The following is a 26,389-nucleotide window of genomic DNA, read 5'->3' as shown; positions in this document are numbered from 1 at the left end:
GGGGTCAGAGTCCAGGGGATGCTGGGGCTCATATCCACACCCTGGTGGTTGAAGCCAGATCCCAGGATCTCTGGCCGTTGTGCCCTGGGGATCCACAGGTTTGGGTGTCAGCCTCTGGTGGGTGGGGCCAAGCCCAGGGCTCCCTGGGGCCAATGCCTGCTCCCTGGGGAGGGAGGCTGGTCCTCAGGCTATGCTGGCTCCCTGGCGTCTGGGCAGGAACCTGAGCCCTCTGGTGGAAGCGGTCACAGCCTAGGTTGCTGGGATCTCAGGACAGACAGCAGGCCCGTTGGTGGGAGGAGCTGCGTCTCTGTCCGGCTAACTGGGTGGCTCGAGGCATCTCAGTTCCAGTGTTGACAGAACAGCTGGCAGGACCAGTCCTTGACCGGAGAGGCAGGGAGGAGAATTCCAGCATGGGCTCGCCAGTTCCGATGTCCTTGTCGTAGAACAAGCCCCCAGAGAGCCTGCCGTGGTGTCTGCGGCCCCAGGGTGCCCTCCAACCGCCTCCCACCTCTCCCGGAGCCCTCTGGGATCAGCAGGTGGGTCGGACCCTGGGTTCCTTCCATGCTGTTGCTCTGCCCTTGGTCCCGGAGCATGTGCGAGTCTGCTTCCATTTCAGCCATCCTGGCCGCTCCTGGCCGGATGTCCTGTTTGGTTCTTGTCTGTTTTCTCTTTGTTGAATTTCTCATTCTGCTCTTGGATCGTTTCCCTGATACCGTTGCACTGTTTGCATTCCCTTATAGTTCTCTGAGTATCTTTGGATGATTATTTTGAACTCTTTGTGGGCAGTTCCTGGCTCTCCATTTCTCTGGGGCCAGGGACTGGAGGTTTAGCAATCTTCCTTCGGGGGCTCTTTTTGCCCTGGCTCTTCGTGAGCCCTGTAGCCCCGCACCAGGGTCTGTCCCCGTGAAGAATCCGTCACCCCTTCAGGTTCCATGGGCTGACTTCAGTGAGGAGAGACGGTCACCTGCAGGCGGGGACACATTGGAGTGGGCTGTGGCCCCGGGCCTAGTGGCGCTGAGTGTGGAGGCCCAGGTGTCTGGGGGACATGTGGCTACTTAGCTGGAGGGACTAGTTTGTTGTTGTTGTTGCTTATTTATTTGTTTACTTATTTTTGGCTGAACCCAGGCTTGTGGGACATTAATTCTCCAACTAGGGATCTGACCCAGGCCCCTTGCAGTGTTAGTGTGAAGTCCTGATCACTGAACTGCCAGGGACGTCCCTGGAGAGGCTGATTTTATGTGAGCACTGTAAACACAGGACACAGAGAGAGGCTAGAGCCTGATCTGGGCCCGCAAACAGCTCCAGGGGTCCTGGCTCTCAGGCCTCTCTCCTATGGCTGCGAGTTTCCCCCACAGCCTGGCGGCTGGAGATGGGTGCCCGGCTGGCAGCATCTAAGTGCACTGCTAGAGGCACCAGCCCAGAGGGCACCCATGAAGGCGGGGATTGAGGCTGGCATCCTTCACCCACAGGGCGGCAGAGGCCTGGGCTGGGTGCCTGGGTGGTTTCAGGGCCCCAGTGGGGTGAGGGAGGAGGGGAAGGAGCAGGGAGGGACCTGGGTGGCTGGTATCAGCAAACACAAACACCTGGGCCAGGGGCGAAGCTGGTGCCACCTGCGGGGACTCACAGGCAGCTCCCTATTCACATTTGTCTGCAGAGCGGGTCACTGTGAACCACAGCTGCCACTTGCCTGTGGCTGCCTTGGGTGCCCTGCTTCTCCTCCGTGTTCACAGCCTTTTCTACTGCTGTGTTGCTGTCCTTGGTGAGTCACTAAGTCATGTCTGACTCTTTCATGACCCCATGGACTGTAGCCCGCCAGGCTCCTCTGTCCTTAGGATTTCTCCAGGTGAGAATGCTGGAGCAGGTTGCCATTTCCTCCTCCAGGGAATCTTCCTGACCCGAGGATCGAACCTACGTATTTCCTAGAGATGGCATTCGTAGCCATCTCTAACGTACGTCTCGGTCTCAGGCTTGCGATCTGAACAGGATGAAATTGAAGCAGGCCCTTCAATAGGTACCTGAAAGGCTGGGGAAACCGGTTGCTCACCTTGCTCTTCCTTTCCTGCAAAAGGAACTCTTTCTACTCTTGGCCTGAGCAGTGCCAGCCCAGGGCTGGGATGACGCAGGCAAAATTAAGTTCTGCTTCCCTTCGTGTGCAGTTAGGCTTGGGTTTGTTGTTCTACTCTGTTGAAGCTTCCTAAGTGGACTTAAGTGGGCTCCAATGCTCTCTGTCTATGTTCACGGATAGCTGTTTAACTGTTGACCTTGGCAGAGGAGGAGGCGGGGCAGACATTGGGGTCTCCTAAGCTAACATTTTGATGATGTCATTCTAAGAGACATATTCAGTAGGATATGTTGATCACCATCAGAAAATCTCCCTTCTTGGAACTTCCTGGGCCATCCAGTGGTTAAGATTCAGAGCTTCTACTTCTGGGGGTGGGCGCAAGTTCAATCCCTGGTCAGGGAACCAAGATCCTGCATACCATAATGTGCAGTCAAAAAAAGAAAAAGAAAATCTTTCTTCTAGGTTCAAAAGGTGATTGGAACCACCAAGTGGACCTTTTGGAAGCCTAGGTCCAGGAAGTGAGTGGATGGACGCGGGGTATGCTACAGCAATGCAGAGATGGACTAAAGTCAGACCCCCTCTGAGGCATAACACAGTAACCACAACTCTGCTGTCAACGAGAGGAGACTGCAGATGGCTGTGGGTGACAGGGGAAATCCCCTGGGGGAAGGCCTTGCCTGTGGCCAGCAGGTGGGTTACACTGGACCAGTGCCAGTACCTCCGGGGTATAAGCGGGTGATAATAGATGCTTACTCAATTGTAGACACAAACGCTCAGTTCAGTTCAGTTCAGTCACTCAGTCATGTCTGATTCTTTGTGACCACATGGACTGCAGCACGGCAGGCCTCCCTGTCCATCACCAACTCCCAGAGCTTACTCAAACTCACGTCCATTGAGTCAGTCCAACCATCTCATCCTCTGTCACCCCCTTCTCCTCCTGCCTTCAGTCTTTCCCAGCATCAGGGTCTTTTCCAATGAATCAGTTCTTTGCATCAGGTGGCCAAAGTATTGGAGTTTCAGCTTCAACATCAGTCCTTCCAGTGAACATTCAGGACTGATCTCCTTTAGGACTAACTGGCTGGATCTCCTTGCAGTCCAAGGGGCTCATACTGTTAAAGGACTGGAACAGAAGAGGCTAAAGCCATTCGGGCTGCCAAGGTACATTTCTTCAGACGAAGGGATGTCCTTTCCAGCCCACAATATCCAACAGTGTCCATTAGCAAAAGGGCAAATCACATTGCATATCCTCATTAGAGTAATGGTTTCATAGAGGAGCAGAACAGACAGTTGAAACATTTGTTGTCTAAAACAGGGGGAAGAATAAAAAAGCAATAATATTTTTTTTTTTCAAGAATAGAACAGGGGGGAGACAAAGGCATAAAGGGCTGGTTTAGACGCCTTCTTGAGTGTGTGCTTACATTCAGCGTGAGGGGGCCTCAGGGAGGGTCAAGGATAACTAGATTCCTCTGGGGTAGGGGTGGGGGAGGGGGAGGAGGAGCGAGTGGGGAGGAGGATGCTGGTGCAGCTCTATCACTTTCCTTTTCCTAACCTGATGCAGTGGTCCCAGGACTAGGGATGCAGCTGCTGGAAGCAGGCCTGATTCTTCCTTTTTTCTTTTTTTTCCGTTTCTAAAATTTAAATGTTTGTTTAAAAGTTTTTACTATGTTGTATTGGTTTCTGCCACGTGGGTACTTCGTCGCTCAGCCATGTCTGACTCTTTGCGAGCCCATGGACTGTAGCCCACCAGGCTCCTCTGTCCCTGGGATTCTCTGGGCAAGAATACTAGAGTGGGTTGCCATTCCCTTCTCTAGAGGATCTTCCCGACGCAGGGATCGAATCCAGGTCTCCTGTGTTGCAAGCAGATCTTTACCGTATGAGCTCCAGGGAAGTTCCAGTTTCTGCCTTAGGACAGTGCAATTCAGTCATGGTTATATGTTCCTTCTCCCCTCCCCTGCTTCCATCCCATCCCTCCAGGTGACCTATTCGCAGGGAGGGGACGGAGAGGATGGACTGGCGGACACAGTGCGGGAGGGAGGGGATGGGATGAACGGAGAGAGGAGCGTCAACACGCGTACGCTCTCGGGTGTAAGGTGGAGATCTGATGAGAAGGCAGGATTCCTGAGCGAGAAACTGGAACCACCTCTTTCAAACTTGGGAGCAGAATTCCTAAAGATCCAGTGGAGTGGATTGTGCTTCGCCTCATCTAGAAAAGTCCGGGTGGCAATGGGTGCTGCTCTCTTGCCTAGCGGTGGGGACAGCCCCCTGGTTTGTACCTACTCTGTATGAAAGGGAGGCGGCCAGGGAGGAAGCTTTGGCTGGACTGATACTACTGTCAGCAATCTGGCCCAGTACGCAGGCCGAAATGAATGCCCCTTCCAAAGGTGAAAAAGTTTGCGTAAAAATTGAATTACACAAATGAAGAGGAGGAGGAATGATAGCTGAAAGCAGAGGAATGAATAAATAGGTTATGTGATGAGGGGAATCAAACTTTATATTAAGACCTCCAAAGAGGCTCAGAACGAGAGATCCACATTGTCTTTCAACACAATTGTACCTGGTACCTCGAAGAGGAAAGCTATGCTTGCCAAGACCAGCCCAGCTTTTGGAACTTGAAGAAATCTAACGGCAGCCTGCAAACTTGAGCAGGCTCCCTCTGGGAGTCATGCAAGACTAATGGTGAATGACAAAATGGATTCTAGTTAAATGACCAAGTGGGCATTGCTAGAATTCATGTAGTCTCATGTAGTCATTAGTGGCCAGTCGAGTTTTGACTCTAGTTTTTTTGACTCTATTTTTCAGGCTTTCAGTTTTTTTTGACTTCTGTTCACTACCAGGAACTGGGGAGGGAGTTTGGGGAACAATTTTTCTTTCTGTGACTTCACACCATGTGGTGTCAGGCTCCTAGCAGACTGATCTTTGGGAAACCATAAGCCCTGATGATCAAATACTTGGTTATAGTGGACAGAATACAATGGCAGCATGTCCAGCTTGCCATGGTTATGCACAAACGCATAGCACCCCTTTTTCGTGGATTATTAAGCAAAATACGGGAAAACAATGGGCATCTAATGAGATTATAGCATAAGCAGCTTGCAGTGGATCGGAGTGCCCCAGGCAGAAGGGCCCCACTCTGAGACCAGAAGGGACATGCAAGGCTTCGTGGCATAGTCAAACTAAGCAGCAGCTACTCGAGAACACCCTCATATTCCCCTCTTACGGGGGGCCTGACATTTTGGGGTTCAATATATGCATCCCAACTAACCCACGCCACAACACACAATGCAACAACACCCCTGGTAGATTATATTTAGTTCAGCAAGACTCATAAGACCACAGGGGACATAGGTGCTGGCCTGGGCAGTCTGGGACAAGCAGAGTTGGCCTTTAATGAGGCGTGGCATTCAAAGGAAAAAGATTGATTAACCAGATTAGGCAGATTGGAGGGAGTTCTCTTCCAGGAGGAGTCAGCCTGGAAAAATAAGGAGGCTTTCGCAAAGTGAGTCAAGCGAACTCAGCAAATAAGGCCATATGACAAATGACGGATGAGGCTAGGGCCCAGCTTTGGGAAAGGTTCTACACCCTCGTTCTTCAGGGCCTCTTGACTACTTTAAACACAATCGGAGGCTGAAGCAGCCACGGCTGGCCCTGCTTCTTCTCTGCTGCGGGCAGCTCATGGGGCTGACCTCTGGGGATCTCATGGTTCTCCAAACTCGCAGAAGTCATCTGGAGGCACCTGGAACTCACACTGATGAACTGTGAGTGCTCTCACCCCCAAAGTAGGTCAAAGTCAGACACATCCAGTGGTACAGTTAGGAAGGAGAGAAACTCTTCTAGGTCCTACTAATGTCCTCCTCACAGGAGGGAGGTGGGCCCTGCCATACACATGACATCACAGAATAGAAACCAGTCTCCACACAAGCCTGAGAGATGAGGTGGCTGACTTTCCCCCAGTTAACTAGAATTAACCCCCGAATAACGTGCTGTTGTTGTTGTTTAGTCACTAAGTGCTGTCCAACTCTTTTACACTCCCATGGGCTGTCCATGGGATCTCCCAGCAAGAATACTGGAGTGGGTTGCCATGCCCTCCTCCAGGGGATCTTCCCAACCCAGGGATCAAATCTACACCTCTTGCGTCTCCTGCTTTGGCAGGCGGATTCTTTACCACTAGCACCACCCGGGAAGCCCATGAATGCTAAACCAAATGTCAATACTCTGATAGGTTTGACCATTTGCTGTAAGTCATCTATAGTCAAAGACCTTAGAACGGTCTATGATATAATAGAATATATATATATGTTGGTCTTTGTCCCCAGTTCCTGACAGAGCTTCTAAAACTCTTGGGATTTCCTTGGTGATAGAGTGGTAGCAGCATCTCGGGTTATTCCTAAGAAGCCCCTTCCTTCCATACCTGAGTTTGTGTACTCTTGAGGGATCCATAGATAGCTTCAGAATGAGGCCTGAGAGCCACCTGAACAAGTCATGCGATTAGAGGGCTGGAGATTGAGTTCAACCATCAGCGGATGATGATTTAATCAATCATACCTTTGTGACGGAACCTCCATAAAGTTCTCTCAACGATGGGATTCAGGGGGCTTCTGCACTGGGGAACACATTCCTGTGCCCAGAGTGGGAAGCACCCAGCTCCACAGGGACAAGGGCTCCTGGGCTTGGGACCCTCCCAGGTCTCACCCTGGGTACCACTTGACCCAGCTGTCCACTGTCTCCTTTATAATAAACAGGTGATACTGAGTCGAGTATCTTCCAGAGTTTTGTGAGCCATCCTAGCAAATTATCCAACGTGAGGAAAGGGAACCCGCCGACTTTGTAGCCACGTCAGACAGAAGTGCAGATGACCCGGGGGCCTGATACTCGCAAACTGCCATCTGATGCTGGGTGATCTGATGGGACGAAGGCCCTCAACCTGCGGAGTCTGACGCAAGCTCTGGTCAGTGTCAGAATCGAATTTACTTGTGTGACACCCGGTTGGTGTCCGGAGAACCAGAGACTTGGTTGGCGTGAGAAAAAGCCTGCACATTTTGGTGTCAGAAATTTTGTGAGCAAAATCAGCTCGATCTAGGATACACCCTTAAGTATAGGATTTCAAGGTAGAGGACTTTCCTGGGTTTGACCCCTGGTTAGGGAACTATGATCCCACATGCAGAGCTGTACGGCCAAAAAATAAAAAAAGATTTCAGGGCAAAAGAGTATTCATATTTTTAAAAATTTATTTTCAATTGGAGGATAGTTGCTTTACAATATAGTGTTGGTGTCTGCCATCCATCAGCATGAATCAGCCACAGGTATACATATGTCCCCTCCCTGTTAAGCCCCCTCCCACTGCCCACCCCATCCCACCTACCTAGGTTGTTACAGAGCCCCGGCTTTCAGCTCCCTGTGCATGTCGCAAATTCCCACTGGCTGTCTGTTTTACATATATTCATATTTGCATTAGTCAGTGTTGCCAGAACATCCCAAAGAGGATATTACATTTTGCATTTTATTCAGCAATGTACCAGAAACTCTGTTTCACTCAGGGAGTAATTCGCATGCTTTAGAAATCACCAGATTGTGGCCTTTGGGGAATGTCAGCTCAACTCAATCATGGTCTTTCTCCTCTGAATCCACCACCTTTCTAGAACTGTTTTTTCAACCAGGGCCTTTGCATGCCTGGGGAGCTTGAGGGTGAGTCAGCCAATGGGATTATGTAATAAGGGATTGAAAGGAACGATGACAGTCTCCAAGTTTTCACAGCCTCCAACATCTGACAAGCGGAGCGGGAAGTCATCGTTTTCTGGGAAAGCCCCAGCTGGGTTCTGCTTGTCTCTCTCCTCTGGTTTCCTGCTCTGTGCTGGCAGCGAGAACAGCTGCCTTGGGCGGAGCACGGGAGGCAGGGAATTGTATGGAATTCACAAAGGTCATGGGATTTTATCCTTAACATCTTGGTATAAGGTCTTATCCTCACTTTAAAGACAAGGAGACAGGAACTCAGATATTAGAAAACCTCTTCAGCGCAAAAGAGTCAGAAAAGGGTGCTGCCTTAGGACCTTCTGTGAAGGAGGAGGAGAAGGGCTGCCCCCATAGAAGTCTAACTCGGCTATTAAATGGCATGTTATGAGCTGAGAGGTCCAAAGGAGGGCAAGTACTGTCACCTATTAGACACTCTGAAGACACGATTATCAATGTTGCTTGCAGTAAAGACGAATCAATCAAGTGGGTGGGAAATGGAAATGAATCACCTCTGGAGAGACCCTTCTCTATGAAATTTCTATGAAGTAGTTCCTTATCCCCATTTGGCAGAGAAGACCGAGGCTCAGAGAGGTTAAGGAACTTGTCTGAGGACACACAGCCAGTAACCGTTAAAGCTGGAGTTTTAACCCAGGTCTGGAACTCTAAAGTCTTGTGTGCGTGATCACTCCACTAGATGGGCAGTGTGCATGCTGGGCCGTGCGTCCCAGTGCCTCCCAGAGGCTCCTGCTTCCTGCCTGCTGGGCACAGCCCTTGACAAACCATGATGTGGGCAGAAAGTGCTTTGTTTGTCCTCCTGCCTTACCAGCGTCCACAAGCCTGCTTCAGCTCCTGTGTCACTCTGTGGCTGGCCAAAGAAGGAAATTAGCCCCTGACCGCATACATCCAAAGGGTAATATTTAGCTTACAGAAAAACCCAAACAAATTTTTTGGCCAATCCAGTATTTTAAAGGGATTCTCTCTTCCTTTGTCCAATCAAAACTGCCAATCTCTACTGTAACTCCCCCCAACCCCTTCTCCAGAAAATTCTCTCATCTCTGTCTGTAAAACAAATGCAGAAATTGACAACTCATTACCACTTCCATGACCACCAGTTTGGTCCAAGCTGCCATTGTCTCACACCTGGATTAATACAATCGTCTCTTTTCCAGGCAGGAATATGAAGTGGGTTGCCATTTCCTACTCCAGGGGATCATCCCAACCCAGGGAGAGGAACCCACATCTCTCGCATCTTCTGCATAGGTAGGCGGATTCTTAAACACTAGCTCCACCTGGGAAAACCCCTTCCTATTACGGTACTGTTTTCTTTTTTACAATAAGTTTTTCAGATAGAGCTGCTTGTAAACCCCACTCACCGTGTCACTGTCCTGAAATGCTTCTGACAAGGACTTCAGCCCAGGAGTGAGAGTTACCCAATAATGCCATGACAATAATGTCAGTAATCACAAGCACGTTGATAGCTGTGTGGCAGGCACTGTGTCCCAGGCCTTTCACTTGCATTCTTCCAACTTCTAGTAGTCTTGCAAGATGGTCATTTAACCTCTGTTTTCCAGAAGAAAAGATTGAAGTTCCTAGGGGAAAGAATGTCTTGCCCAAGGCCACATTGCCTTCAGATAGAGGTGGAATTTTCACCAGAATTGTCTGAAAGGTCATACAGTTTTACTGCCTTAGGCTAACTTCTTACTTAAAATCGTTTAAATTAAAGATGAGGGTAATAACTGTGTTCATCTCTTTTCCAACCTCCCTTATGTGCAGGACACAGTGAAGGCTTTCCGTGTAATTATTCAGATCTTACAAGGACCCACTGAAGAAGTAAAGATCATTATTCACACTTTACAGAGTGTGATGGTTAATTTATGAGGTCAGCGTGGCTAGGCTCTGGTGCCCAGTTTCTTGATCAAACCTAGTTTAGATGTTGCTGTGAAAGGGTTTATAGATGGGACTGACCGCAGGTGCAATTGAATCAATCCACTTTGCTTAACAGAGATTACCCTTCACGTTGTGGGTGGGCCGCATTTGATCAGTTAGACTCTCTAAGAGTGAAGATTGAAGTTTCTAGAAGCACTCCTACCTCAAGAAAGCAGCACAGAAACCCTGCTGAGTTTCCTACCTTTTGGTAGGAATTCAGACTTAAGACTCCTATTCAACTTTTACCTAAATTTCATATCAACTCTCAGCAGGATCTTCACCCTGATAGTCTAACCTACAGATTGCAGAGTTGCTAGCCTCCAAAATCATGGGAGCAAAAAATTCCACAAAATAAGTCAATCTCTCTTGATATTGATCTATCGAGAGAGACAGAGAAGAGAGACCATATAGGCCCTACTTCTTGGGAGAACCCTGACTGATACACAGAGTAAATGAAAACTAAAGATTTTAAGATCCATCATGTATGGATGTGAGAATTGGATGGTGAAGAAATCTGAGCGCCGAAGAATTGATGTTTTTGAACTGTGGTGTTGGAGAAGACTCTTGAGAATCCCTTGGACTGCAAGGAGATCCAACCAGTCCATCCTAAAGGAGATCAGTCCTGGGTGTTCATTGGAAGGACTGATCTTGAAGCTGAAACTCCAATACTTTGGCCACCTCTTGCGAAGAGCTGACTCATTTGAAAAGACCCTGATGCCGGGAGGGATTGAGGGCAGGAGGAGAAGGGGATGATAGAGGGTGAGATGGCTGGATGGCATCACCGACTCGATGGACGTGGATTTGGGTAGACTCCAGAAGTTGGTGATGGACAGGGAGGCCTGGGGTGCTGCAATTCATGGGGTCACAGAGTCGGACAAGACTGAGCGACTGAACTGAACTGAACTGAAAGATTTTAACAATCTGTCCCAAAGAACACAGCTGGTGAGGTCCGGGGATGGGATTTAAACCCAAATTTGTCTGTTCCCTGCTGCCCAGCTCTGAACAAGTCTAGCCAGAGGGGTAATGAGAAGCCAGGACAACCATCTCTGGCCATGTGTTTTCAAGGACCACAGCAGCTGGGCACAGACTGTAGCTAGTGGTGAGAATGGCTCTTCTGGACACGAATGCAAGTAAGTAACACAAATCAGACCTGTGACGTGTACACGCTGTCCATGTACCATCTCCCCATCGTCACCAAAGCAGAGAGGAAAGGCTTATTCCTAATTCTCCCACCAATTCACCCTCCGGGGAGAGACCTGACCATTATTTTCCTTTCAAGACGGCTCTCAAAGCAGGACCCAAACGAAATAAACTGTTGGAGGTTTGTACTGACGGAGTTCAAATCGGAACGGTCCCCTCCCGTTGTCACTGGGATTCGGGCAGTTGTGATGCATTTGACCCTTTCCTGCCAGGCACCCACTGGCCTGTGAGGGAAACTAATTCTTGATGCCACCTTCTTGCCCTCTTTGCCAGAATGGCCACTGCCCTCTGATGACCCAGTTTTTCCACGCGGTGGTCAGCTTGGCTGCTCCCAAGCTTTCCAGCCCACGGGAGGCTCAGTGGAGTCACCCGGGGTGAAGGGGGAAAGCACAGCAGAAGCCCCAAGTTCAGAGTCAGGCTCAGCCCCTGTCATTGCAGACGTCAACAGGGCTCCTGACTTGAATGGAAAGTAAATTCTTCCAGCATTAAAAACAGCCGAGAATAGGTCTAATGAGCCTTTAAGTGCCCTTGGGGACAATTCTTTCCCAAGTTACTCATTTTGATCCGAGGAGAGGGGGTGAGCCAGGATTCACCGGGGTGCCAAGACTCGAGGGTGGAAGACAGCTTCTCAGGAATTTTAAGAGGGAGAAATGTAAATGACCACATTTTTCTCAAAGCAAGGTTAGAACTGGGGCGGGCTCGAACTTGTCCAAGCATTCTGCCCAATAACTGTTTCTGCGATGCAAGGAGACCGTCGTAGGTTGTGGAGAATGGATGCTGGGGGCAAAGGGAGGCGCGTGCATGCTTCAGGGGAGTACCCCTCCCCGCCACTCTCGGGGCTCTCGGAAACCAGGGGTCAGAGGTCCCATCTATCCACACAAAGGCAGGGGACCAGGGTCCGAATGCTCCTGGATTCATGAGAACGTCTGTCTCAATGATCGATCCAGACCGACAGAAAATCTGTTTAGTTAGCTAATTATAACTGCTCATCTGGATTGCCTTCTAGACTAAGACAGACCTTGACGGTGGCTCCAGGGCTGCCCCAGACCAGCTCATCTCCATGGTGATGAACGATGGGTTTTTTGTTTGTTTGTTTTTACCGCATCGCCAGTCTCAGTGGCTGGGATTTTACTGAAGACATGTGGGGTTCTGGAAAATTCTGAGATTGTACCACTAATGCCTAGGGAGCGGGATAACCCAGGAAAGGAAGATGAAGGAAGGAGTTTACCCAGCAGTAACTCCTAGATGGCTCAGTGGTAAAGAGTCTGCCTGCGATGCAGGAGACGCAGGAGACACGGGTTTGATTCCTGGGTCAGGAAGATCCCCTGGAGGAGCAAATGGCAACCTGCTCCAGTTTCTTGCCTGGGAAATCCTATGGACAGAGGAGCCTGGTGGGCTACAGTCCATGGGGTCACAGAGTCAGACACGACTGAGCGACTAAGCACGCAAACCTCTAAAGTGCCTGTGTGCCTGTGTGTCTATTTGTCTCTCTCTCTCAGCTAGGCGCCTCTGATCCCCAGCCTCGCTCAAGTTTACACAGTAAGTGCAAGAACCAGAACTCTGCTCTTCTTGCCAGGAAAGTAACCCCGTAACAGAACTGTGTGTGCACATGCATTTTTTGTTCCAAATGCCCCGGAGTGTTATCAAATCAGAGGGTCACCAGACGCCACAATTAATGAAAGAACACTTACGCTTATTCTCCTTATGGACACGGAGGACCTGGGGTCAGTTTTCCACTTAGCAGGAGGTTAAAGCTGTCAATGTTTAAGCTCCCCTAACAGAGTGTTAAACTTACACTGGTTGGCACCTTAGGGACTCGGGGCTCGTGCTGGAGATGTGGCTGCAGGACTAGATCCCCCAAAAGCCATGCTGGGACAGCCTGAAAGCCAGGCTGCACCCCCTACACCTCTGAGTGTACCCCTCATTATTCACCGACTCTAAATTTGCATATTTGTCTACTTTCTAAAAGTTGTAATCCCCAAATCAGTACTTGTGGTCATCGGCCCACATGTGCAGAGCTGCGGAAAAAAAAAAAGCCTGAGCCACCAGACTTGTACGTTCCCAGCTGGAGTCTAACAAGATGATGCTCGGCCTTCTTTTTTAAAAACAATAATTTATTTATTTATTAAGTTACTTTCAGCTGTGCTCGGGGTTTCTCTGGATGTCGGGAGCGGCAGCTACTCTCTAGTTGCATGGTGCTCGGGCTTCTCATTGCAGGGGCTTCTCTTGCTGTGGAACGTGGGCTCTGAAGCACAGGTTCAGTAGCTATGGCAGAGTGCCTGGGCTTAGTTGCTCCGTGGCCTGTGGAACCTTCCTGAACCAGGGATCGAACCGGTGTCCCCTGCATTGGCAGGCAGATTCTTATCCACTGGACCACCAGGGAAGCCCAATGCTCTGCCTTCTTGATTCTGTTCTGAAACAGATGAGCTGGGTATGGAGACAGGATGGGGGCTCCATGCCAGCAAAGAAGTCCAGCTCTGGGGCCAGCTGGATAGGACTTGAATTCCAACTCAGGCTGCCATCAGGAGGGTGGCCTCAGACAAGCCACCTCACCCAACCTAACTTCTCTGGGTGGGTTTCTCACCCTGACAGTCACATGATTCCCAAGACCCTCACCAACTGGGCTTGGACTCTTACTCCTTCTCCAGGAGATCTTCCCGACCCAGGGACTGAACTTGGGTCTCCTGCATTGCAGGTGGATTCTTTACCATCTGAACCACCAGGGAAAACTCTAAATTACAAGAGAAGGACTAAAATAAAAAGACTTGATTTTGATGTGTGTGCCTAGGACATTGGGGAAACTTTTTATTCATAAGACATATCTAATTCTGCAATGAATAATAGAAGCGATGCATCTCACTGCCTTCATATGCTCTCCAGGTTCTTTAGCTGTCGCTGTCAGAACATTCCAAAGAATTCCCAAGAGTACCCTGGGCTCCAGACTGTGCTTGCTTTTCTTCCACCTGATCTGTCTCTTGTCCCATTTTTTTCAGAACCTCTGTTAGATGTCCTTGTTTCCAGTGACTTTTTTTTTTTGGCCCTGGACCCAGCACGTAGGATCTTAGTTCCCTGAGCGGGGATAGGACCTGAGCCCCAACAGTGGAAGCACTGAGTGCTAACCACTGGACCACCAGGGGAGCCCCCAGTGGCTTAATGAGGTGTGTGGGAGTCATTGCTGTGCTGCTTCTCTTTTTTTTTTTTTTTGGTAGAATTCAGCTGTGAAGCCATCTGGACCTGGGCTTTTATTTGCTGGAAGATTTCTGATTACAGTTTCAATTTCCATGCTTGTGATGGGTCTGTTAAGATTTTCTATATCTTCCTGGTTCAGACCAGCCAGGGGAGCCCCCAGTGGCTTAATGAGGTGTGTGGGTGTCATTGCTGTGCTGCTTCTCTTGAATAACTCAGTCAAACAATTTGCCTCCTCATGAGACATCCGTAAATGTCCTTGTGGAGACTGTGGCCAGCTGGTGGGGTTGGGATTTTGAGATCTGGCAGGTTTTTTCAGCAATGTTTAAACGCCACGTGGAGCACTTCTAATGTCTTCAAAGACAGGTTCTTCCTTCTGAGTTGCCCCCAGTCTGCTGCTGCTGCTAAGTCGCTTCAGTCGTGTCCGACTCTGTACGACCCCATAGACGGAAGCCCACCAGGCTCCCCCATCCCTGGGAGTCTCCAGGCAAGAACACTGGAGTGGGTTGCCATTTCCTTCTCCAGTGCATGAAAGGGAAAACTGAAAGTGAAGTCGCTCAGTTGTGTCTGACTCTTCGCGACCCCATGGACTGCGGCCTACCAGGCTCCTCCATCCATGGGATTTTCCAGGCAAGAGTACTGGAGTGGGGTTCCATTGCCTTCCCTGGCCCCCAGTCTAGTGGGGAATAAAACGTTGTAATGGCAAGAATTCTCCCTCCTGTCAAGCAACAAATAGTCCACCAGGCCGAGCTAGGCGCCACACGGCCACTGGGTGGCAGCACCACATTTTGCCAAAGTTTAGTCACACTGGAGCCAGGCAAAGCGTCCTTCTCTGAATTTCCTGTTCACTCGAGTCTCAGGTGAGACTCTCCAAGTGACCGTGTGCAGATAAGAACAAGAGAACAATCCATTTTAGTGGATTCCCTGTGTTACAATCTGTAAACAAATGGCTATGTTCCAATGGCCTTGTATTCATGGACACCGAAATTTGAATTTCACGTGCCATGAAATATTTTTTCTTTCTTCAAATTTTCTTTCAGCCATTCAAGACTGTACACAGTGGAGAAGGTCATGGCAACCCAGTCCAGTATTCTTGCCTGGAGAATCCCTTGGACAGAGGAGCCTGGTGGGCTACAGTCCACAAGATCCCAAAGAGTCGAACACGATTAAAGCAACTTAGCATGTGCGCATGGTGTGTAAGAACTAAGTTCTCATCTACCATGGAAGAAAGTCAATATAAAATGTCTAAAATTAGTATATCAAGATATAGCAGTAAAGGATATTTTGAGAATGCACACAAACTCTACAAAAACATATGGCAGGGACTTCTCTGGCAGTCCAGTGGTTAAGACTCTGCTTTCAAAAATAAAGATTCTGCCCTTCTACCCTTTCAATATGGGTGGCACGGGTTTGATTCCTGGTCAGGGAACTAAGATTCCACATACTATGCGGCCAAAATAAAAAATGACAGGTGGATTGCCCCCTCCCACCCCCTGCCATGATGCCCATTGTAGTTTTGCCCACCCCTGGTGTAGAGGGAAGAAGAGTGACCATCTTAATTTTATGATGCATGCCAACTATCAACTAGATGCCAAAAACACCGTGATCAGTAGACAGAAATCACCTTCCATGGGCTAGCGGTGGGGCAAACAGACAAACAGAGAGTGGGGCGCCAGGTCCTATTGGAACAGGAAAGCCTCCTAACTGGAACATAGGAGGCAGGGAAGGGTGCCACACAAGGGCCTGGTGGACAGGAGGATCTCATCAAGTAAACGTGTGGGAAGAGAATATTCCAGGTAGAATGTTCTCCACCCTGCTAGAGTCGAGACCTGATGCTACCATGTAGTCATTATTGACTCTCAGGCAAGTGGGCCTCAGTCTCCTGCTGTGGGTATAACGCCCATGCTCACCTCCCCGACCATCAGGGAAAAAGTGGAGCCAAAAGTGTGATAGAGGGACTTCCCTAGCAGTCCAGTGGTTAAGACTACATGCTTCCACCATAGAGGGCCTGGGTTCGATTCTTGGCCAGGGAACTAAGATTCCGCATGCCACTCAGTGCAGAAAAAAACAACAACAAAAAAGTGTGATCAAACATCAATGACAGTTCATTTTCAAGGCGCTGCATTTGTGACTTGAGTGAGCTGGTCTGAATGATCTGCATGACTCCATCCAATCCTGCATTTCAATGAATTCTTGATTTTCGTCTTTAGGTAGAAGGATGCACTGCTGTTGAGAAATTCTGGGTACCGTCAAGATTAGTATCAGTAAGTGCTGGCAGTGACCCACCTCATGACAAGTGAGATGGGCCCCAAAATGGAGAAATAAGCTGTCCCCTGAGCTTAAAGATGTCAGTGATGGTGACGAGGTCTCCCTCTGGGAGCAGGTAAAAGGGCTGTAAGAAGGACCCACGTTCAACCTCCTCCTCCCCGCCCTCCCGGGAGAGCACCCTGAGTTGGCAGCCATGACAGATTTGCAGGGTCTTAACTTGAGGCTGACCTGGACCAAGGTGCTCACCACCACGCAGCTCTTGCTCCACTGGCCCCAGAGCCTCATGCTCTTGGATCCGCTCGGTTCCTTCATTGTAAGAGAAGAACTTCAAGCTTGGGGTTGACCCCTTGACACTTAAGTGAGAGGCAGTATTTCTCTTCTTGCTCAAAATAAGAAGCAGAAGTTGATTCTCCAACAGTCAGGGGCTGAAGCTGCGGCTGACATTGTAATGATACAGAGACGAACGCGGGAGAGGTGGTAGGAAACATGACGCTGAAGATGTTCGAGTTTGTTGTGGGATTTATGGCCATTTCTATAACTCTTTTGTTCCTGTATATCAGCAATTTCGAACTGCCAAAACACCTCGCAAAATCTTCGGGGCTTGCAGAGGTCCGTGACATGGTTGTAGCGGGAAAGAAAATCTTGGGTGGAAATATATATACCAATGACACCACTGAAAGACCTAACTTGCCAACAGTACCTGACCCAGAATCACTACATAATGAAACCTCTGTCCAAAGAAGAAGCCGAGTTCCCTTTGGCATATGTCATGGTCATCCACAAAGACTTGGATACATTGCAGAGGCTCTTCAGGGCTGTCTACATGCCTCAGAACATCTACTGTGTTCACATGGATCAGAAAGCGACAGCTGAATTTAAAGATGCAGTGGAGCAATTACTGAGCTGCTTCCCAAATGACTTCCTGGCTTCCAAGATGGAGTCTGTGGTCTACGCAGGAATTTCCAGGCTCCAGGCTGACCTGAACTGCCTGCGAGACCTCATAGACTCAGAGGTCCCGTGGAAATACACCGTCAACACGTGCGGGCAAGATTTTCCCCTGAAAACCAACTGGGAGATCATCCAGCATCTCAAAGGATTTAAAGGGAAGAACATCACCCCCAGATGCTGCCTCCTCCTCACATTATCAGAAGGACTAAATACAGACACTTGGAGCAGAGATACAATTTGTTTTCCTTTTGCTGTGGACTTGGGTAAGAAAAATGCCTCCTCCCCATAATCTCACCATGTACTTTGGTTCCACCTACATAGCACTTACAAGAGAGTTTGTTAATTTTGTTCTTCGAGACCAGAGGGCTCTTGACTTACTTGAGTGGTCGAGGGACGCGTACTCTCCTGATGAGCATTTCTGGGTGACACTGAACAGAATTCCAGGTATGTGGGACTTGATTCCATTCTGCATAAAGTCTGGAAGCATTGTGCGTGTATGTGCGTGTGTATGTGTGCAAGTATTTTACACTTTGAAACCGTCCTTAATTGTATTACGTATATTCCCCTTTGGGCTTCCCTGGTGGCTCCACGGTAAAGAATTCTCGCCTGCAATGCAGGAGACGCAGGTTCGATCCCTGGGTCGGGAAGATTCCCTGGAGGAGGGTATGGGAATCCACTCCAGTATTCTTCCTGGAAAATCCCAGGGACAGAGGAGCTTGGTGGGCTACAGTCCATAGGGTCGCAAAGAGCTGGACACGACTGAAGTGACTACGCATGAATATTCACCTGTTTCCAGCTTTATGGACACGCTATAGATGTTCGTGTCTGTTGCAATGGAATTCATATAACATAAGTTAATCGTCTTACATGTCAATAAGTATACTGTTTGCTTAGAAGAAGGTGCCTATCAAATTTTGACATGGTCATAAGTCTTTGATATGACAAGTGAAACTGGCTTTTTTAATCAATTATAGTATGTTGTTTGTGAAAATCTCTCAATCATATCTGACTCTTTGCGACCCCGTGGACTGAATAGTCCATGGAGTTCTCCAGGCCAGAATACTGGAGTGGGTAGCCTTTCCCTTCTCCAGGGAATCTTCCCAACCCAGGGATCGAACTCAGGTCTCCCACATCGCAGGCAGATTCTCTACCAGCTGAGCCACAAGAGAAGCCCAAGAATACTGGAGTGGGTAGCCTATTCTTTCTCCAGCAGATCTTCCCTACCCAGGAATTGAACCAGGGTCTCCTGCATTGCAGGCGGATTTTTCCAGTTTTTGCGATGTGGGTTATTCATTATGGTTTCATTTTATGTGAATTTGAATCACTCAAGTTGGAAAAGTTTGAGATCTGAAAAATGTCAACAAAACTTCTATAAGAACAATGTGAAATAATTCAACCTTTCCAAATCAAATTTTTTTAACTGACCAGAACTTTCCAGAATTCCGGAATGTCAGACAAGTGAACCGTAGACTACACTTAGGCCTGGCCACGTGGCAACCTCACTTTGGTGAACGGAGCCCTGCCATCCTCTGTCATCTCTGTGCTCTAGGCTTGCAGGAGTCAAGAACTCACCCCCTGTGTAGAATTTGAAAACCCTGTACTACCTATTGATGAGCAGAATATTAAAATAATATTTTTCTTGGGACTTCCTTGGTGATCCAGTGGTTGGGAATCTTCTTTCCAAAGCAGGGGATGCAGGTTTGATTCCTGATTGGGTAACTCAGATCCCACGTGCCAAGGGGCGACTAAGGGCACGCCCCACAACTGCTGAGCCGGTACACTGCGACTGAGACCCAATGCAGCCGAATAAATAAAATAATCATTAAAAAAATTTTTTTTTCTTATTATAAAATACAATCCTATTGTAGAAAATCTGAGAAATAAAAGTCAGTATGTAAAAACTAAGAAAATTTTAAAAAGCAAAAGTTATACGTTGCACAAATTGAGAAATAATCGCCGTGCGTATATATTGGGTAATTGCGTTCTTTTTCATACTGTGGATGTACTAGAATTTGCTTAACAATTCCTCAGTTGCTGAGCGTGTGTTTCCAGTTTTTTCACTATGGAAAATGCTATTGCAATTAATGCTGGGGAGTGTCAAAACTAAGTCACACCTTTTCACGTATAGTTTTATCAGGAGTCAGTGTTTCTGCCTCTGGGATGAATTCAGATCCAACTCTGTTAAAGGTCACTCCAGATCTGGGGCTATAGGCTTTCCCACCTGGGACTAAATTTGAGGGCGAACTTTAAGCACAAAGAATCTGGAAAGAGGACTCCCTGGTGCTCTCGTGGCTAAGACCTCACACTTCCTGGAGTTTTAGGGGTCTGAGTGCCAACCCTGATCTGCGAAGTAGATCCCACATGCCGCAGCTAAGACCTAATGAAACCAAATAAATAAAATTTAAAATAAATATATATAAAAAAAAGAATCTGAAGAAAATTCAAAAGTTCTTTCTCTAGGAAAAGCAAACTTCTGCATGGGTAAATTGAACGGTAGTCTCAGGAAAGTTGTGGTTTAGTTGCTTAGTCATGTCTGACTCTGCAATCCCATGGACTGTAGCCTGCCAGGCTTCCCTGTCCAAGGGATTTCCCAGGCAAGAATACTGGAGCGGGTTGCCATTTCCTTCTTCAGGGGATCTTCCTGATCCAGGGATGGAACCCGAGTCTCCTGCATTGGCATGGGCCCTATTTTGAGTGACCTAGTGGGAGATGCAGTTATATCAAGGACAGTTATCTCCCCCACAGCGACATCTTACAACATTTCCGAAGTTGGAAGCGTTAGAGTCAAAGCTTCCAGGACTCTGTAGGGGAGGGTAAGCCGGTGTTGGATAACAGTAACTTCAGACTCCAAGACTCCAGCTTATTTTAAGCCTCAGCCTTTGCGACTCTGAAGGACAGGCCTTTGGGACTGGGACTGAGGCAAACAGAACGTTATGCTTCCACATTCCAGCTTTTGTTATTCTGTGTTTAAATACCAGCCTAAACTCCAATAATGGCCTCCATCATAAGAAGAGAGGATTCACACTAGGATGCTCCCAGGCAACTTTATCCTCCTGGGAATGGAGAGAAATAGAAAGGGGTCAATTTGCTAGAAAACTACTGAGGGAAGAGGTTTTCTGGAAACATCACCTCTTTTTAAAACTGGACTACAGTTGATTTACATGTTCTTTTAGTTTATTTTAGTTATGGCAAAGTGATTCACTTATATATATTCTTTTTCAGATTATTTTCCATTGTAGGTTATTACAAGATACTTCCCAGGTGGTGCTAGTGGTAAAGAACCCACCTGCCAATGCAGGAGATGTAAGAGATGTGGATTCCATCCCTGGTCAGGGAAGATCCTGCATGCTGCCTGGCGCGGCCAAAGAGAAAAAGAAAATAACCAACTTTTTCTTACATTTTCCTGCTATCCTATTTCCAGGGATTTTATCTCAAAAAACTGCAACCTTCCCCACCTCCTCCCCTCACTCTTTTCTTCCCAATGGCTTTCCCTGGAGGTCTGAAATTCACTCTGACATCTCTGGCCACTCTCCGGCTGGATACTTTCTGTACGTTACTTCTGGAATCTTCCAGCTGCACCCGGACGTTGATGTCGGAAAAAACCCAGACTCAGAGGCATGAGTGATCTGCCTGGGAGGAAGCCAGACTTGGAGGTCCCTGAGTGAGAGCAGGGGTTGTTTTCTCAAATTTACTCTGGAGGAAGCAGGGAGGTGTGAGATCAAATGACTTTCTCAGACACGCGGGGCTGTCAAGGGTGGCTTTGACTCAACTAGAGACCTTGCTTCATGCAATCCAGGCTGCTTCTTACCGCTCTTTCTCAACCACACATGGGGTTATTTTAAGTCCTGGTGCTTCAGACTATTTCCTGTGACTAATAAAAAAACCAGACCCCACAGAGATGAAGGTAAAGCAGAGTACAGAGTTTAGCATAGTAAAGGTATAGACACACAGAGAAAGAGGAGGCAGAGAAAAGAGAATGAAGACAGACAGAGAAGAGTCTGGCCAGAGACAGAGCTGGAAAAAGAGACAAAATGCGATGGGCACGTGAAACCAGTTTAACCCAAGCTGCTCTTTCTCTGTGGTCTCTGTGGACTCGGACAAAGTTTCCACTTGGTTTCCCTGGCTTCCCGCTTGGGCACAGAGGTGCTGTCAGAATGAAATGGATACATGAAAAGTGCTTTGGTTACTGGTGAGTGGAGTAACCGCAGTTGTACGAACGGAGTCCTTCTCTTCTGCTCCCTTTCTACAGTCAGCTGTGGAGATTAAACTCTCCGTGCAGTCTTCTTAGGAGGATGAAAATGCGTTTATGACCTGGAGTGGGAATTCGTAAGCGTGAACGTTATATAGAAATAAGCAAGTATGGGTTGAACTCTAGGACTTCATCATACACCCAACCATTTATTGAGTAGCCAAGCCACAAGTCTGCCCTGGCGGACGACTTCTCCAGAATTCTAACCTACTCAGTCGGTGCCTCCAACTTAGATTTGGGGGTATCAGTTTTGACCTGGAATTTGGCTGGTGGTCCAGTGGTTGAGAGTCTGCCTGTCCACGTGGGGGACATGGGTTCAATCCCTGGTCTGGGAAGATTCCACGTGCTGAGACAACTAAGCCCATGCACCACAACCATTGAGCCCACGCCATGCAACTACCAAAGCCCACCCACCTAAGCCTGTACTCTGCAATAAGAGAAGTCAGGGGATAAGAAGCCCGTGCCCCGCAACGAAATATAGCCCCTGCTCGTTGCAACTAGAGAAAGCCTGTGCATAGCAGCGAAGACCCAGTACAGCCAAAAATTAATTAATTAAAAAATAGTTTTTGACATAATGTTCAAACTGAGGCGAAGGATCGCTGTTCTTTTTCGTCACTTATTACCATCCCTTCTATGATCTTGCACAAATGGCAAGAGCATCCTGGCCAGAATTCGGAAGAATGGTGAGTGGTGTCGTGCAGAAGGGCCTCAGGAAAACCAGCGTCTCCCACATGACCACCAGGAGAGTAAACATCAGATAGCACTGGGGCAGTGCAAAAAAAAAAAGATCGACACTAAACATGTCTAGCATTGTCAAAATCCTTCTGATTTTAAGGATTTGGGGTTAGGATTCCACTGCAGCCAAGTGCCAACTTGCAAACGTTCTTCATCTTGTAACTTTAAGCTCGGGGAGTTGTAGGGACTTCAAGGACTGGTGGTACAGGGGTTAAGAATCCACCTTGCAATGCAGGGGATACAGGTTCAATCCCTGGCCAGGGATCTAAGATCCCACTTGCCACGGAGCAGTTAGGTAAGCCCAAGAGCTGCAACAGAAGATCCCGCATGATGCAACAGAGACCTGGCAGCCAAATAAATAAACAATATTAAAATAACAACAATAGCAAACTCAGGGAGTTGTAAATTCAGGGTAGAACAGGCAGATAATTAGAGATGCTTTTGTGCATGAATCTCCAGAGAAATGGAACTGTGCCAAGAATGAGGAGATAGCCAAAATAAACAAAGGGAGAGTTCATGTCGTCATCTGCACGTATGAGGAGGAAGTTATATAAACTATTCGACTCATTTCAGAAGCATAATTAGACATAGATGCCTCCATTTTTGACCCCTGAGGAGCCTTTCTGCACATGTGCAGTCAGGGAGATCTCCTTGACCTCCAGGATGAAGACTGTGGTCATCATCTCACTCAAGCAGATGTCGGCTCCTCTCTGCTCCTGCCTTTATCTCTGCCGTGAGGCACCAACTGGAGGCAAGCTCCCACTGCCCAACCTTGGGTCCAGCTGTCTCCAGTCTCAGCCCCACTCATGGATGGGGGGCTGTGAACCCTTGATATGTTTTTCTCATTGTATTCCCACGACTGACTTATGAAGGTGATAAAATTATTCTCATGTTTTACAGATAAGGGAGCTCCTTTGGAAAGGTTTACACATATATGGAATCTAAGAACGTCTCTCCTTCAGTTCTCTTGTTGCTGTTTAGTCACTAGGTCGTGTCTGACTCTTTTGTGACCCCATGAACTCTAACCCAACAGGCTCCTCTGTCCATGGGATTCTCCAGGCAAGAGTATGGAGCAGGTTGCCATTTCCTCCTTCAGGGGACCATCCCATCCAAGAGATAAAATCCAAGTCTCCTGTGTCTCCTGCATTAGCAGGTGAATTCTTTACCACTGAGCCACCCAGGAACCTGGGCTTAGATGAAATAAACTTGATATTTACTAACTTCAGCTTTAGTCCCTATGCAATTTGGGCGTTATAATGGGCTTCTAGGCTTTTAAGGAATTTTTTTTTAATGTAAATGTATTTTTTAAAAAAATATTTATTCATTTGCCTGCATTGGGTCTTAGGTGTAACACTTGAGACCAGGCATAGAACCCTTGTCTCCTGTGTTGCGTGACAGATTCTTAACCACTGGACCACTGGGAAGTCCCTGTTTTTGGGGGTTTTTTAAAAATTAGCTTTTATTCATCTTAGTGTAGTAAGTCAGGTGGTGAGGTTTGCTTGCTAATGTGCCTTTTTAAAGACCTTACCTCATAGCAGAGAAAATTAAGTGCTGGAAAGAATGGTTCAACAGCCAGTCATATGCCACACTTTATGACATAGCCAGCCAATATGGAGAGGGGGGCGTGTGTGGAAAAAGACAAGGTGAGGTGATTAATTTTTAAGTACTAAATATTTATTGACAGAATATCTCTCCAGGCAGTGTTCACATGCTCAGAACCGATGCTTGTAACTTGGCAGTGCTGTTTAAGCAAACAAAGTCAGTCAGTTGAATGCAATGATTAACAGGAAGCTGGGGAGCTGACACAGTTGCCAACCTTCTGGCCGAGAGAAGAGGCCGGGGTTAAAGTCTGAGAGTGGTGACTTGCAGAACGGTCCCTTCACCCCTCACTGATTTTCCTGTAGGGAAGGGTGGACACGCTGGAGTCAGAACCTCCCTGGGGCAACTTGGTTTTTTTGTGTGTATAAACAGGTCGCAAGATGAGACGGGGGAGGAGACAGAGCAAAGCAAATCCCTGAGAGTTCCTTCCGAAAGTGTTGGAGAAAGGTGGAAAAGCAGCACGGTGGGGGATGAAGAGGAAAGGAAGACAGAAAAAGGACGAGCAGGATCAGCGGGAAGGCCACGGAGCGGCCGGCCAGAGCTGCATCCACCTGGAGGATGGGTATGGATTTCGGAGAAAATGTGAGTTAAGTCTGTCTACCCTCTGACCAGATGTCCCAAGAGACATTCTACTCCTTTCCTGGGTTTGAATGATGGCGTTTTGGAAGCCTTGTCTCTTCTGCGCGTCTCTGGTCATGGCCCTGATTTTTGTGTTTGTTTGCAACAACGAGTTAGGGGAGAATACAAATTTCCTTCAAGCTTCCATATCCAATGCTTCGCTATTATCAGAAGTCTGTCACCAGATTTTTAAGGGGAAGAGTTTTTACCCTAAAAAGAACGCATTGAAGAGTACCTTCAGTGAAAAGACCTGTCATGAGTACGTGGCTCAGAGTCACTACATAACAGAAACGCTCTCTGAAGAAGAGGCTGGCTTCCCCTTGGCTTATGTGATGACCATCCACAAAGACTTCGGCACTTTTGAGAGACTCTTCAGGGCTATTTACATGCCCCAAAATGTCTACTGTGTTCACGTGGATGAAAAGGCGACAGATACATTTAAAGACTCGGTGGAGCAGTTACTGAGCTGCTTCCCAAATGCTTTTCTGGCTTCCAAGATGGAGCCTGTGGTCTACGGTGGGATTTCTAGGCTCCAGGCTGACCTGAACTGCATGAAAGATCTTGTGGCCTCAGAGGTTCCGTGGAAATACATCCTCAACACCTGTGGGCAAGATTTCCCCCTGAAAACCAACAGGGAGATCATTCGGTATCTGAAGGGATTTAAAGGGAAAAACATCACCCCCGGGGTGTTGCCCCCAGCTCACGCAGTTGGGCGGACTAAGTATGTCCACCAGGAGCTATTAAACCGAAAAGATTCCTACATGATTAAAACCACAAAATTGAAAACACCGCCTCCTCACAACATGACCGTTTACTTTGGCACTGCCTATGTGGCCCTCACAAGGGAATTTGCAAACTTCGTCCTTCAAGACCCACTGGCGCTTGACTTACTGTCCTGGTCCAAAGATACGTACAGTCCTGACGAACATTTCTGGGTCACACTCAATAGGATTCCTGGTATGTATATCTCTTAACTTTTGTTGTTATGAATAAACATCGCATGGCCAATACTGAATAAACCACTAAAAAATAAGTTTTTAAAAATTAACACCTTCATAAAGATCTTTCTTCGTGTGAGTTCGATCCCTGGGTCAGGAAGATCCCCTGGAGAAGGGCTTGGCAAGCCACTCCAGTATTCCTGCCTGGAGACTCCTGTGGATCCTGGTAGGCTCCAGTCCATAGGGATGCTAAGACTCAGCTGAAGCGACTTAGCACACATCCACAGTTTCAAATGTTCATTAAAATATCTCTGTAGCAGCTCTGCTCACAGAGTGGGTGGCACAACTAATCTTCATTTTGTGATATTGTTGTTCAGTCACTAAATCGTATCTGACTCTTCTGCAACCAACCCCATGGACTGTAGTCCGCCAGGCTCCTCTGTCCATGGGATTTCCCAGGCAGTGGGTTGCTGTTTCCTTCTCCAAGGGATCTTCCCTACCCAAGGATCAAACCCATGTCCCCTGCATCTGCTGCTTTGGCAGGCGTATTCCTTACCACCATGCCACCTAGGAAGCCCAAAGATACCTAGACCGATGCCTTTATTTTATAGACAAAGAAGCTTCAGTGTGGTTGCACGATGTGTTCAAATTACCCAGCTGGCAGGCAAACGTGCCAATTGTACCAGGTGGCCTAAGCCTGATGTTCTTTAAGGTGATTTCCTAAATTAGTTGTTTGGTTGTTCCTAAATCAACTTCACCTTTCCTTGGTCCAAATTCCAAATGCCTTAAATCTCCAATTGTTTACAGTGAACTAACTCCAGTTCTGCTAGTTCAATTGGAAATAAAAATTCAGATTCCTAGTTCAAAGGAAAACTAACTTGAATCAACATAAGGATTAGGGTCATGGCTTCTTGAGATTAGTGGTTCAGCCCT

The 26,389-nt window shown here is 47.9% G+C and overlaps 1 protein-coding gene and 1 pseudogene across 2 annotated transcripts; both read left to right on the top strand.

Moving 5' to 3' along the window:
* Positions 1–283: 283 nt before the first annotated feature.
* On the top strand, positions 284–24,408 carry LOC129543894 (N-acetyllactosaminide beta-1,6-N-acetylglucosaminyl-transferase-like; annotated as a pseudogene). Its single transcript, XR_016036083.1, has 3 exons — positions 284–536; positions 16,312–17,761; positions 24,273–24,408. The product of XR_016036083.1 is annotated as an N-acetyllactosaminide beta-1,6-N-acetylglucosaminyl-transferase-like (transcript).
* Positions 24,409–24,550: 142 nt separating this feature from the next.
* LOC148774218 (N-acetyllactosaminide beta-1,6-N-acetylglucosaminyl-transferase-like) lies at positions 24,551–25,492 on the top strand. Its single transcript, XM_088831268.1, has one exon. The coding sequence runs from the start codon at positions 24,551–24,553 to the stop codon at positions 25,490–25,492; it is 942 nt and encodes a 313-aa protein (XP_088687394.1).
* Positions 25,493–26,389: the final 897 nt, after the last annotated feature.

The sequence above is a fragment of the Moschus berezovskii genome, chromosome 23 (genome assembly GCF_049115385.1).
Source record: "Moschus berezovskii isolate FMDL1 chromosome 23, NW_MosBer_1.0, whole genome shotgun sequence".
Classification (NCBI taxonomy): domain Eukaryota; kingdom Metazoa; phylum Chordata; class Mammalia; order Artiodactyla; family Moschidae; genus Moschus; species Moschus berezovskii.
This window is presented reverse-complemented; position numbering and strand designations above follow the sequence as displayed.

Bases quoted from the DNA above. Each gene is read 5' to 3' on its own strand.
- LOC148774218 (XM_088831268.1), top strand. From the start codon at position 24,551: ATGATGGCGTTTTGGAAGCCTTGTCTCTTCTGCGCGTCTCTGGTCATG.